Source organism: Pseudophryne corroboree, chromosome 4 (assembly GCF_028390025.1).
Source record: "Pseudophryne corroboree isolate aPseCor3 chromosome 4, aPseCor3.hap2, whole genome shotgun sequence".
In the NCBI taxonomy this organism is placed as follows: Eukaryota; Metazoa; Chordata; class Amphibia; order Anura; family Myobatrachidae; genus Pseudophryne; species Pseudophryne corroboree.
In genome coordinates this window covers 836,613,557-836,627,846 of record NC_086447.1, presented here as the reverse complement: position 1 = coordinate 836,627,846, position 14,290 = coordinate 836,613,557, and the positions used below count along the sequence as shown (strand labels likewise).

The 14,290-nt window shown below is 39.8% G+C and overlaps 1 protein-coding gene and 1 long non-coding RNA gene across 7 annotated transcripts in view; one reads left to right on the top strand and one right to left on the bottom strand.

The window, feature by feature from the left end:
- PLCB4 (phospholipase C beta 4) overlaps positions 1 to 14,290 on the top strand; it is a 563,803-nt gene that overhangs the window by 371,972 nt on the left and 177,541 nt on the right. For all 5 annotated transcript variants that reach the window (XM_063918578.1, XM_063918575.1, XM_063918577.1 and 2 more), the window contains 3 exons: positions 2,399 to 2,480; positions 4,542 to 4,642; positions 5,284 to 5,341. In XM_063918578.1, coding sequence (XP_063774648.1) covers positions 2,399 to 2,480; positions 4,542 to 4,642; positions 5,284 to 5,341 — 241 coding nt within the window. The remainder of the gene's footprint in view (positions 1 to 2,398; positions 2,481 to 4,541; positions 4,643 to 5,283; positions 5,342 to 14,290) is intronic.
- The window catches only part of LOC134910488 (uncharacterized), a 47,685-nt gene that overhangs the window by 28,036 nt on the left and 5,359 nt on the right, over positions 1 to 14,290 (bottom strand). The gene's annotated exons all lie outside the window — the stretch shown is intronic.

Genomic DNA, 14,290 nt, shown 5'->3' with positions numbered 1-14,290 from the left:
ACCCTTTGGCTCATATATTGTGTGTAAATCTGGCTCTGGTACTAGCCAGTGCCTGCTCAGCCAATTACCTCACCGCACGTCCTGGTCCTTTCACTAGATTTTGTATCAGTGCACTTGCAAAGAATAAGCATGTCAGTACCATTTTCATATAATCTTTGCTTTGTTTGTTTTTAATTTGTATTAATCACTCACATTGTTGATTGCAATAGCTAAGCAACATTCTGCAAAAAAACACAAAAAACACAATGTGTCCAATGTGTCTGTAATTCCATTAGTTTTTTTTTCTTCTACTGTGTAAAATGTATTGTTGATATCACTGTTTGTTGCCTGGTGTTATGAAGACACACTAAACATGAACTGCATAAAATACATTGCATGGCCAGACGGAGACGAGACAAAGCTGCCTATTCAGGCCATTTCCTTGGCAGGTATCCTCTCTGGCAAAGCTACTCCAGCAAAAATTGAAGTCCAGTTATAAGTCGATTATAGCTTAAATACAGGTTCTGTTATAGCTCAAGTCATTACAGTTTAGCGATTAAAATTAATTCATCATTATTTTTCAACAACAGACCTTGCACAAATATTTAAACATGTATTATTGATTCAAAGAGGTTTAAGCAGACTGTAAGCTCTCTCGAGCAGGGCCTTCCACCCGACTGATTCTCTTTCTGTGCGCCTCTCACAAAAGGTAGAACCGGGCAACCCTTGTAGACATGGAGTGTACCACTTTCAGCTTAAAGGAAATGTCCATATCATAAAAATAGGTTATTCCAAAGAAAAGTAAAATAAAAACTGTTAAAACACAATAGAGCTCAGAAATTTCATTTTACTATACAATTAAAAGTGAAATGATTAAGTCAATGCATGCTCAAGCATCCACAGCACCCAAAGAGCTGGCTGCTGATAGTGTCGCCAAGGGAGTTACAGAACGCAGTGATTTTGCATCTGAAAGTATAGCATATTCTAAAATCCCCATGTGATGTCAGCCAGCCAACCATACATGCCTACCAAAACATATTTTACACAGACATATTTTACACACTCACCTTGACATGGTAAGCAGGCACTTTCATACACAGGTTGAGTATCCCTTATCCAAAATGCTTGGGACCAGAGGTATTTTGGATATCGATTTTTCCGTATTTTGGAATAATTGCATACCATAATGAGATATCATGGTGATGGGACCTAAATCTAAGCACAGAATACATTTATGTTTCATATACACCTTATACACACAGCCTGAAGGCCATTTTATCCAATATTTTTTATAACTTTGTACATTAAACAAAGTGTGTGTACATTCACACAATTAATTTATGTTTCATATACACCTTATACACACAGCCTGAAGGTCATTTAATACAATATTTTTAATAACTTTGTGTATTAAACAAAGTTTGTGTATATTGAGTCATCAAAAAACAAAGGTTTCACTGTCTCACTCTCACTCAAAAAAGTCCGTATTTCGGAATATTCCGTATTTTGGAATATTTGGATATGGGATACTCAACCTGTAAAAGCTTTCAGAATAAAATAAAACACACAGTGCAGTGAATGGGTAACGTTTGATATATTTTCACATTTTTTTGGTTGCGCACATCTTATGAATAAATTGACATATTGATCTTGGCTAAGAACAGACTGGGACTAGAAATCGGCCCCGGGATTCTGTTTGTGGTGCGCAAGACAAAGGCATGTGGTCCCGCACCACTGGGGGAGTGTCTACGCGTCAAAGGCTGTGCCTCAAGCCACAAGGAGCGTGACGTCTCGTTACGTGCCGTCTCGTTACTTGCCGTCTATGCATACTGGCCTACGAGAGCATCGGGAGGTGGAGTTGTTCAGCCAGGCATCCAAACGGCTGGACTGGCCGCTTTTTCAAGCTAAAAGGGCTACATTGTATATTATTTTGGGTGTTCTTCGATGTGAATGACATATCTGTCCATACTGTCAGCTTTGTGGTTTAATTATGCTCTCACCTACTCTGTCCTGTGCACAAACAATCTTTCCGGATACAGCAGCATAGTTTGTACTGTAGTTGTCAAGAACCCCCCATCAGTCTCCCTTTCCTCTACGTGGGAAGGGTCTTCTACAATTCAAACTAAGTCCAACCAAACCAGTTAGACGCATCGGATGACCTGCAGGACCGCTGGGTTTACTGAGCAAAATTAATTAAAACGTACTATTCTATTTTATGTCACACAATCCAGCTGACATTGGCGTTTAACATTTCTTTTATGTTTTCTTGTATTATATAAAATACAGTATGAATCATTTTGTATTGATAACGCCTTAATCCAAACCGAGCACCGCTGCAGTTTTAGGATACGCTGGTTTCTGTTTTGTTTTATTTTTGTTTGTTTGTTTTTGACAGTTTATATCTTTACTTATTTTCTAGTATCACAAGAACGTTTGCATCAGGAAAAACAGAAAAAGTCATCTTTCAAGTACTTAAAGAATTAGGTCTTCCGAGCGGAAAGGTATTTATTCAGTTTTCATTAATCGATGTCCTCGGAAATTTATCAAATGCAATGCAGAAGCTGACAATCATTTTGAATACCTTTGTCACAAGTAAACGTAGGAACATACTTGCCATAGAAATGATGTATGTTCCAACTCTGCCAACTACCACAGAATGCCAGGACTCAGTTAGGGGCTTATTTATCAGAAGCAGATGGCACGTGATAAATTTGCCTATATTTGCAATGTGATATTTGATTACATCGCAAGAATGTATAAATATCACATGAAAGAACAGAGCTGGCGAGAAAGGTCTGTCCCTACAATTCACCCCCCCTGCACTTTCCATGGTGTTTTAAAAAAAAAAATACCCCGAGACTTCTCCTGTGGTTATATAAATTATGTTGAACAACCAAACAATTTGTATAAATCGGTGTGTGATTGGTGAGCTTTCATTTCTATCTCATCCTCTCTCTCCAATCAGGAGCTCCCATCCAACCCAGCCTTCTAATGACAAAGTTAGTGCAGCTGTGTGGCTGCACGTACAATAAAACGGATGGCGGTCGTTAGGGCGACATACATTGGGTCGACTACTGAAGGTCAACATGCATTAGGTCAACATGGTCACTAGGTTGACATGGTCATTAGGTTGAAATGTACTAAGTCGACATGCAAAAAGGTCGACATGAGTTTTAAAAATTTTTTTGACCTTTTTCATACTTTACGATCCAAGTGGACTACAATTGGGAATGGTAACCTTCGCTCACCATGCGAGGGGACGTGGTGCACTATTTGGGGTTCCCCGTCACTTTTTCGAAGAAAACGACACGAAAAACAGTAAAAAAAAAACTCATGTCAACCTTTTTCCATTTTCCTTGTACATGTCGACCCAATGACCATGTCGACCTTCAGTGGTCGACCCAATGTATGTCGACCTAATGAACCACACCCAAGCAAACAGCATTCCGGCTGCTTAAGAACAGCCGAAACCATCATCCTGTGCAGTGCCCGTTGCCGAGCAACCGCCTGACCTAGACAGCCTAGCAGTCAAGCTGGTGCAGCATCCTGGTTGCCGGGCAACAACCGTTACGAGCCATGACGGTGGCTCGTAACATCAGTGCAGGACCCTTACAGGCTGGCCATGGATGCTAGAAGAGAGAACTAAAATTGTGTTTTGATATAATAAAACCATTAACCAAATCAGTTGAATAAATGCAACTGAATAAGGAAGAGCAGGAGAACACACATGGGATAAAAATGGATCTATCATAAGCCAGTAATTCACAAAGTGTGTGTGTTGAGGAAGAGTAGAGGCTACAGCGCATTGGTTAATTAGTTTGCATGAGATTATATTATAATAATATAAAATATTTTCATATTTCATGTTTTATTTTTCATTTTGTAACGAGATGATACATGTTTATTAATGTAACAAAATACTTTTCTCATAAAACTGTTATTTCAACTGCCCTGTTCTACCCATGGTATCGTCACCAACTGAACGTTTACAGTTATGAATTGAAAAAAATTATAATATAATAATCTGCCAATTCCTCAAGTTCACATTATATCTTCGTGCAAGGCGGTACAAATACAGACACATTTTCTGCATACCGTTATTGAATAACTAGGAGCAAATGCCCTTATTTATCAATGAGTGATAAATTTCACTGTGAGTGATAAATTGCACAGGCCAATCCGCTCCTAACTGTAATCTTTCAAACCCAGCCTGTGACATGAAAGTTAGGAGCTGATTGGCTGGTGCAATTTATCACTCACAGTGAAATTTATCACTCATTGATAAATAAGGGCAAAAATGTACTGCCTCCTCTGACATGCCAAGGCTTAATCCATACAGGCATCCAAAATGCCTATATGTCCGGCAGCCACATTAACAGGCTGTGTCTGACGGCTGCGATTAACTGCCATACTTTGGCCAGAGAAATGCGGTATTCATAAGAGCTGAATCACCACTATAGTAATGTAATGGGCTAAAAGTGAAACACTCCTACTCTGTTGCACAAGAACACATATGTTACTGCAAGTAAGTTGCTGCATTGTTAATGTTTGTTATTTTGCAGAATGATGAAATTGAGCCCTCAGCTTTTACATTTGAGAAGTTTTATGAACTTACGCAGAAAATTTGCCCCCGAACCGACATAGAAGAGCTCTTTAAAAAAATGTAAGTTAAAATATACATGGATATTTTCTCCATTCTTATTTGTGTATATATATATATATTTATATATATATATATATATATATATATATATTCAGTATATATGTGTGTATATCTATCTATCTATCTATCTGTCTATATATATGTATATATATATATATATATATATATATATATATATGCAGATGTACATATATATATATATATATATATATATATATACTTTGTATAAGGATCACACGAAATATGTTTTCTCACCAATATGAAGTTCCACATAAGTGTAGATTGACACCTGATACTATAAAATAAAGCGAGCCGGCATGCTACAGATGTACCTGACACTTGTTTAATCTGGCTGTTACTAACGATCTACAGATTAACTTGCTTGGTTAGATATTAACAACTTTGTAAACTAATCTGAAGCGGAAATTAAGGACGTTTTTGCTGAAGCACATTCATGTTAATTTTGCTTTAAAAGCACCATGAAATAAGCAGGTTTATTCACCATTCAGAGTAAGTTGTAAGACTAATGGATTCTTTACATTTTATTTTTGCCAATATGCTAATTAGGTTTTTATATCTAAAATATATATATTTTTATATGTTCAGTGGAAATTGACTTATTCTAATGAATTTCTTTTCAGCAATGGAGAAAATTCTGACTATTTAACGGTAGACCAATTAGTGAGCTTTCTAAATGAAGTAAGCTTTTTCATTAACTTCTATGAAAGTCTGTCTGGCTTGCCTTTCCAGTTTTCCATTGCATGTGTCATCCAATCAGCTGGCCTTTCTTTCTGATTTGCTGATCTTGCCTTCTACAGGGCTAGGCAATCTTATGCATTACTAGCCATTACTGAACTACAGCTCCCATTATCCCCTTCCTACTACAGACTGATGACGCATGATGGGAACTGTAGTTTAGCAGCAACTGGTATGCCAGAGCTTGTCTGCCTTTTATTATATGTGAGCCTATAGATCAACTGGTAATTTTTGTTTCCCCCCCATTATACATTTAGCTCTTACATGTTTGCTTCCCAAGTTGCTTTTGTAATGTGGCTCTATGTGTGTTATTGTTTTGCTGTCGTTGGGTGATTTTCTTTTACGGAGAAATGTTTTTTGTTTTTTTTTATTCTTATGCATTGTGTTATTTCTTCTGGTTATCAGTGTTTGTCTGAATATGTTTATTATTACAGGATATTTTTACAGTTATCCATTATTTGATTTTCTAAACAGTACGGTTGAATCAATTATTGCTGCTCGTTTGAAGTATTCACTGTAACCTTAAATTATAAATGTCATTATACACTAATGCAGTGGTTCCCAAAATGGGTGCCGATGGAACCCCTGTGGCACTTACAGGGGTGTCCTGGGTTGGTGGTCCAGAACCAATTCAAATTATTTATGATCAATGTAATAGGCAAAACCAGTGTGGTGAAGGACAGAAGTGAAACCTGTCCCTCACCTCATAATTGATCCTAGGGATGATCTATAAACACAATTTACGTAATTAAAAAAAAATAATCAGAATTTCTCAAGTAGAAACATTTGGCCTAATCTGATACTTTTGATTAAAAAAGTTTGGGAACCACTGGACCAATGGATCGTAAAAAAAATCTAAGTGATTCTGGGGCAGATTTATTAAGCCTGGTGAAGTGATAAATTGGAAGGTGATAATACATCAGCCAGTCAGCTCCTAACTGTCATTTTTCAAACCCAGCCTGTAACATAGATGTTAGGAGCTGATTGGCTGGTGCATTATCACCTTCCACTTTATCACTTCACCAGGCTTAATAAATCTGCTACAGTTGCCACCACTTCCTGTTTTTTCTTTAAAGTGATACTCAGGCCTAATGCCACCAACTGTAGTTTGTTTATAACATGTAAAATCCATGAAAAACTGCCTGAAAATGGAAATAGTTGTGTCCAGTGTTCTCATACCCACTCACAATGTTACTCACGCTTGGGAGGGGTATGGTTTCCAAAATGCTGCTTTTCACTAATCGCATTGATGGGAAGGACGTCCAATGACTGGACAAACACAAGTAAAACAATGTCAAGCTGGCATTTGAATATGCTTTTGTAAGTGCAAATTAAATGCAGGTGGGCATCTTGCCTTTACGCACTCTACGCAGTTACAAATTTCCCATTAGAACGCTTGGTGGGAGGTACTTAGAGGAGGCAGCACTCAGGCCCTTGTTTTATTACTGTCAGTCTGAAATTTTCCTCTAACTACTAAAACAAATCCACACTACAATACCATATGCCATCACGAGTGGAGTGTGGACTCGGGGGTGTCCAGTACTGTACAGTGGAAATATTCTGTAGTAAGTGGAAAATTGATCAACCAATCAGTGTGTATGCAGGACTGAGAGCTGGCCAATAAGCAGGCAGGCCTAGCAGGTGTCTTGCCGGCTATCAGAGGCATCTCTCAGACAGGGCTATTGATCCAGTAGAATATGTGTCCTGCCCACACTCCACTGAACATGGTACATGGAAATATTTTGTAGCTACTGCAGAGTTTTGGACTGATGGATTGTTACCAGGTATGAACTTGTTTTATTACTGTCTGCGACCATAATAAAACAAGTGTCCAAGTGCCTCCCCACCCCCATTATATTTGACTGGCAATCGCCAAATTAAGACTTAAAACTTAAGAATGAAAATAATGTAAGTGGGGGTAGGATGGTAGACATTAAAGTTGTGCCTAAGAGGCCTGACCCCTAAATCCACCCCTCCTTCCGCAGCCTGGTTTTCTTTATACTGTATAGTATCCATTTCAAGATTCTAATGTCTATGCTTCAGTAACTGTCGTAGACATTTACCTTTGCCATCATGGCTGCTGTTTGCCAAGCTTGCTGTAAGAGTTTCGAGAAATACCTAGATGGAACAAACCACTCTTACATACAGTAACACTTGTCATATTCAGGATAGAGGAGTATGGGTGCCCCAGAAAACATTCTGATGGGATGTTAGGGCTGCAATATGCCGTTATTTTCCAGGAATTATCTAGGAAAGCCTTTATATATATATATATATATATATATATATATATATATGTACGAAAGCCCTCACTCACTCACTCACTCACTCACTCACTGACTCATCACCAATTCTCTTACTTCCCGATATGTTAGGAAGCTGAAATGTACCATAGGTATTCTTCAGGTGGGAAATAGGAAAACTACGTAATTAGCATTTTAATAAACCATCCCTAAGGGGATTCAAAAGGGGTTTGAAATAATGACGTCATTACCGATGATTGGCTTGCGTTGCGTGAACGATAACGGCCAAACGGACAATCGGATCAAAATTTGGATTGCTCTTCCAGTGTGTAGAATTTAATAAACTCCAAAATGTGTCTTGTTACTTTTTACCGTATCTGCTACGGGGGCTCCTCAGGGTGGATTAATATTTACTTACGTTAAGACATCTCTATAGATTTATCAAATTTGTAACACTCATTTATATTTACAACCATGAAAATCAGAAACTCCCGTTCGAAGAACGTGTAAAACAGCTAGTTTCCTAATAAGTACAACTTTTAGTGCACCTCAGTTGGCAGGGGGAGTGAGGCCAGGTTAAATGAATTTTTCACTGTACTTAAATATTAAAGTAAGACAGTGGCTTTTAGGGCCAGAGATTGGCCTACAGATGTGTCTTCATACATCATTGCTACAGTCGCACCAAACAGTACCCTCTTGGCGCACCAGGTTGCGTAAGAATCGTCTAGAATTGGACATCTTTTTTTACCAAAAAGGCATCCTAGTTGCAACACGATGCAGGAAGGATGCACCAGGAGACTGCTGATTAATTTGATATACAGTATGACACTTGTATATCTGTGTGCGACTGAGTCTCTGAATCTGTACATGAAGTGCTACGATGTAGCAGCAACAGCTTTTTTCCAATTCAAGTTCCGTTGTGCTCCGTATACAGACTCTGTCACACACAATATACAAGTGACATATATCACATTAATCACCGCAGTCTCTTGGTGCATTCTAGCAGCAAAAAGATGCATTTTCAGAAAAAATAAAGATACCTTGCGTTGTGTGGCGTATTGAGGCTGGATGTATGAGGACACATCTGTAATTCTCTATTTAGGAAACATAGGAGCGCTAGAAGAGGAAGGAAATGAGAGGCGACCTTTCATGTCATATGGTGAATGGAGGGTACCACTATTAAGTGTATCATTCATCTTGGACTACCAGGACTATTTGCCTATAACCCTTTTATTAAAAATATAAGTCAGTTTCACTTTATGTTGAAGACAGTTACCATCTTATATCTGCTTGTCTGTGGCGGTTTTCTCACTGTGACAAGGCATTGTCAAATGATGATGAGGCCCTTTTATTTATATTCTGATGGCAACCCTAAAATTGGTAGGGCTCTCAGATTTACAAACATCTCTAAACACAAAGCGGCTGAGTCTGAGTCTGGAGCACGGTTGCTGTGTTTGCTTGATGCAGCAGCAGCCTGATTTGCTACCTTATACTACTGCAAGTTTCCCTTAGGGCTGATGCAGGAAGTGGCTCCACCCACTGTGTTTCTGTTCATAGCGCAACCGCCATTATCAGCACTTGCCCTAGCACCATGCAAGCTGCAAGATATCTCCCCTTCTCCATATGCAGGACTCAGAACAGGGCGGAACTCAAACTACATGCCCACTACAGTACTAAGAAACTCCCACCAGACAGAACTGTTCTGTGAGATCTCACTGACGCCACTGAGTTCTCCCCCCCCCCCAAAAAAAAATGCCCATTTCATGCAAAGATAGAAACGATTGCTTCTGCGCTATGGGGGTCATTCCGAGTTGATCGCACGTAGCAACTTTTTGCTGCCTGTGCGATCAACCTGACGCCGCCTATGGGGGAGTGTATTATAGCATAGCAGGGCTGCGATCGCTTGTGCAGCCCTGCTATGCAAAAAAAGTATTGTGCACAACAAGACCAGGGTAAGAGTTACTTTACCCTGTGCGATCGATCCAGCGTTGTAGGTCCCGGAATTGACGTCAGACATCCGCCCTCCAAACGCCTGGACACGCCTGCGTTGGACTTACCACTCCCCGAACACGGTGAGTTGCCGCCCGGTTCCACCTTCCTCCTGTCAATCTTCTTGCGGTCGCTGCTGCGGCCGCTTTCTTCGTTAGCCGCATCGCTGTCTGACGACGGCCGTCGCCATGCAACGACACGCCTGCTCATTGTGGCCGCCGCGCATGCGCAGCACCAACCCATTTGCACCATTGCGAAAAACAGCAGCGTGCGAACGGGTCGGAATGACCCCCGATATGCTAACACTTGCTATTTGCATCCATGCAAAGAGATGCGTCTGACCCAGAACCCGCCCTAAAGTATCACTGTAGAGAAAGTCTAACATATTATAAAATACATTACCTTATATTACACAGACAACAAGGTTTCCTTGCTAGAAATGAATACAGATGGTAGTTATATGCATTATCTTCTGCCATGACAGCCATACACAAGCACCAAGGCAGCACAAGCAGCTAGATTTAGGTCATTAAACACATAAAAAACTTTCACTTCAGTTGCTGTTCTGGAAGAGATAGCACTTATATATTGGTTCAGTCAGTGCTACAGTACTTCTAGAATCTGAGATAAAGTGGAATACAGTTTGTGTCTTCAAGATTTAATTGATTAGCACTGGCTACATTAAGGTCAGCAAAAAAAACAAAAAAAAGAACACAATCATAAAAAACAAACAAAAAACTTCTCACCTTTCAAAAACATCTCAACTTCTGCCAAGTTTATATTAATTGTGTTAGATGACCAGAGCATCCTTTATCCCCTGCTTGTTCGTATGTGGCCATTTATGTAGTGCAAGTTGGGAGAACCGTCAGTAGCAAGTTAGGTCATTAAAATATTAGTAGCTGCACATGACATTTCAAGAGATGAGTGTTAAGGTGCGTACACACTGGCCGATATATCGGCCGTTCTCTTGAATGGCCGATATATTGCAGATCCATTGGCCATTGCATACGAAAGATATGTCTGTGAACTCCATCGTTCACAGACATATTGCGTCGGCCCTGCTGCACAGCCGACGGCCAATATATCGTTAGATATGTTGGCATGTCGGTGTGTATGTACAGACAGTCAATCGACCTCCTGTACACAAGCTGCAGCAGCCGGCGGTGACTGACAGCTGAACACATGCCCGCCCAGTTCATGACGTCAGTCCCCGACGGATCAGGCAGTGTGTATGCACAGCACACCGCCCAATCCAGCTTTGTATATATCTGCAGATCAATTGATCTGCAGATATATCTGTAGGTGTGTACCCAGCATTAGAGTTTGTGATCTGATACTTATGAGGACTGGGCTGCCTGCGACAGAGTCATGATGTGGAGGGAGGAAATTGAGGTAATCCGGAAACTACAGTTATATAGCCAAACGAACAGGGTACCCGCAACAGAACAAAGTAGTGATGCACAATTCCTGTCAGCATGAGACAGGAAGGTTGTGGTGTCAAACGAAGTTCATACATTCAGCTTGTTACCCATAAAGAAATATACTGAGAAAAAGTGTTCAAAATAAACATCTAACAATCTAAGGGGGGAATTCAGTTACTGGCATTTGTCTGCCAAGCATTGACGTGATGCTAGGCTGCACACTAATCTGCAAGTTATGGTATTCCTGACATCGCAAGTTCCTCATAAGAGATGGGAGCTGCTCCCCGTCTTCACTCCCTTCCCACAGGCGGGGGTATATTTTCTTGCTATTTTTGTTTAGAGAAATGCTGTCCCAATATATACAGAAATAAGATTGCATATATCTTATCTATATGTGACTGAATGCCGGATACTTAGGAGTATATTTACTAAAGTGCGAGGTTTTTAGAAGTGGAGTTACTGATGCTGGAAAAATGGTAAGTAGAATCTGATTGGCTGCTATGGGCAATATCTTCTCTTCTAAAATCCACTCTTAGTAAATACACCCCTTAGTACTAATGAAGTGGTACAATAGCGTTATCCAGGTATTGTTTTTTTTTCTTTTGAGTGGATAGTTACTTTGATAGCCGTTGTCTTTTTAAAGATTTTTTACCTTAGTGTTTACATTTCCTCATTCTAGTAATTAATTACGATTAGAAATCCAGCAGTAACTGACCGAGGTCTCCCACTCTCAGCTTTTTCCTACCTCCCAGTTACTGATCTTAAGGAAAATAACACACCAACCACAAAAGGGAAGTGAAATAGGCCTAGGGCCAGGCAGTCCCACAATAGGGCCAGGTCTTGGATTGTGAATAAGGGCTTCCTTCCAATTCCAAATTCATTTGCTAAACCTCAAGATTTCCGGATCCCAGAATACATTTTAAAACCACCATTTAGGGAGAAAAAAAAAAGAGGTTTTCCTTTTTTAGGTACGATACTGTACCATCTGGAAAGTCTCACCATGTGTAGGTGAGAAATGTGGAAGACGTGTGCTGCACTTATCTCCAGGGCTGCATTGGCTGTGAATACTTATTATTTATGTTTTTTTTTTTTGTTTTTTTATATTTGTCCCTCATTTCAATGTTAAAAAATCTGTTGCTGGACGCCAAGATAGAGTTATTATTTTTACATTAAATGGCGCCATGTGTTCTGTAACACAAAGGCTACTCAATAACATGTAGCCATCTAAACACAGCGAGCAGCATTTGTCTGGGGAGAACACTCACTAGCTCCGAGCAAACTGACCTGAAAGTTTCCAGTGCATTTTAGGTGAAACGTTACAATAACAGTTTATTACTGTGCTTATCAGAGACGCTTTGAGAAGTTGAGCTCTTTGTGTAAGCTTCATGGCTGATCTTTTGTCCTCCTGCCTTGTTTTTATTTTTATTTTATTTTTTATTTTAGACAAGATATAATTCCCTCCGATTGGTATCCCAAGCCTTCAGTTCCCTGCAAACTCAGCCTGATCCTACAAAGCCCCTTAGCCTTTGACTCCCCACACCATTTGCCTTCATCGTGTCTCCACGATTTGTTCATTTTTAGCTCCTCTATCAAACACACCTGCTTCAATTCTCTATTATTGAATTTTTTTTGCAATTCCTTTTTTGACTACTTTTTTTGGGACCTGATGAATCTCAAGTGTTGTGAGCGATGTACCGGTGAAGTAAGGCGGTGGCACATTGTGGCTGCAACATCACTAAATGATCATTATTTCTCTACTGTAAATCTGGGTAATGTGTGCAGCCCACATCACTCGGAATTGAATCGGCATCTACAGATGAGTCCTCAAACACCTATTCCTTTTGCACCATATGGCGTGAGATGCCAGTCACTCCGAATAATGGACCTCATTCAGCAAGGATTGCAATTTCTGCTAAAAAGCAGTTGCTGCGATCAAATAGTTGCTGCCCAGAAATAGAGAAAAAACACCCTTTGCAGAAATTGCGAATGCATCGCAATATGTGGGCTGATCGCAAAACCATACGAAATTACCACAACATCGAAGATTTTTCCTATCTGCGCCAGACAAGGTCATCTACAATTCTTGCGACTGAAGAGGCTGGAAGTGGTCATCGCTGACATCAGAGACCCTCCTTAAAAACGCCTGGGCACGCCTGCATTTTTTCTGACACATCCAGAAAACGCCAGGTTTCCGCCCAGAAACGCCGGATTCCTGTCATTCAAACAGCAGCTGCATTGCGATCACGATCTGTACACAATTTCTGTCTCTATTTTTGCTTATGCATGCTCAGTGCGAACAATGAGAATGCGCAGTCATTCGATAATCGTCTGGATTGCAAATCGCAAATTTTACAAGTATTAATGATTAAGGGCCAAAGTGATATATTAAGCATAATGATGCATGGATCGGGTCACTCATATTGAACTTATTGTTAACCTTTTTATATTAATTTGCACACTTTTTCCCCAGTTTTGCAACTTTTTTTTTACATTTTGCTATTCTTAGCTCCATTGAGCTACTTTTCCCTCTATTTTGCGTCTTAGCTCACTTATAGGGGAAGATTTAACAATGAGTGATAGTCTTATTATCACTCTACGAATGTTAAATGCTGTTCCAACCAATCCGCTCCTAATTGTCATTTTTCTAACACATGACAGGAGCTGATTGGCTGGAGCACCATTTAACTTTCATAAGGAGTGATTACAAGAATATCACTCGTTGTTAAATCTGCCTCATAGTGTACCAGGTACTTAGGAGTAGTATTTTGGCAGGACTAAGTTGAAACATCTATGGTGCGATAAAATGGGATTATGTGTCGTAATTTGTGGACAGGTATCATATATGTGGACATATCTACTGTATATGTCATCCTAGAGCCTTACCATATCTTTACCTATACCTCTGTCATTCCTGTCTTCTTTCCCTTCATATTACTGTTTGTTTTGCTTTTAACACTGTAGCTATAAATATTATCAGGGAACACACAGTGGTGGCAGCCATTTTGTGGGCTGTACCAATTCTGACAGAGCAGCCTATAATGTTTTTACTTGTATAGAACCAGTGACATCACTGATACATACCCTCCAACATTTTACACATAAAAATCTATACAAATTTGAAAAAGGGGGCATGGCCACGGGTAAAGGGGGTAGGGGCGCACGCCCCTTTTCCTATACTTTCAATTGAAGTTTGGAGAGCCAAAAATCGGTACAGACCATAAATAAAAAGGTACTGTACC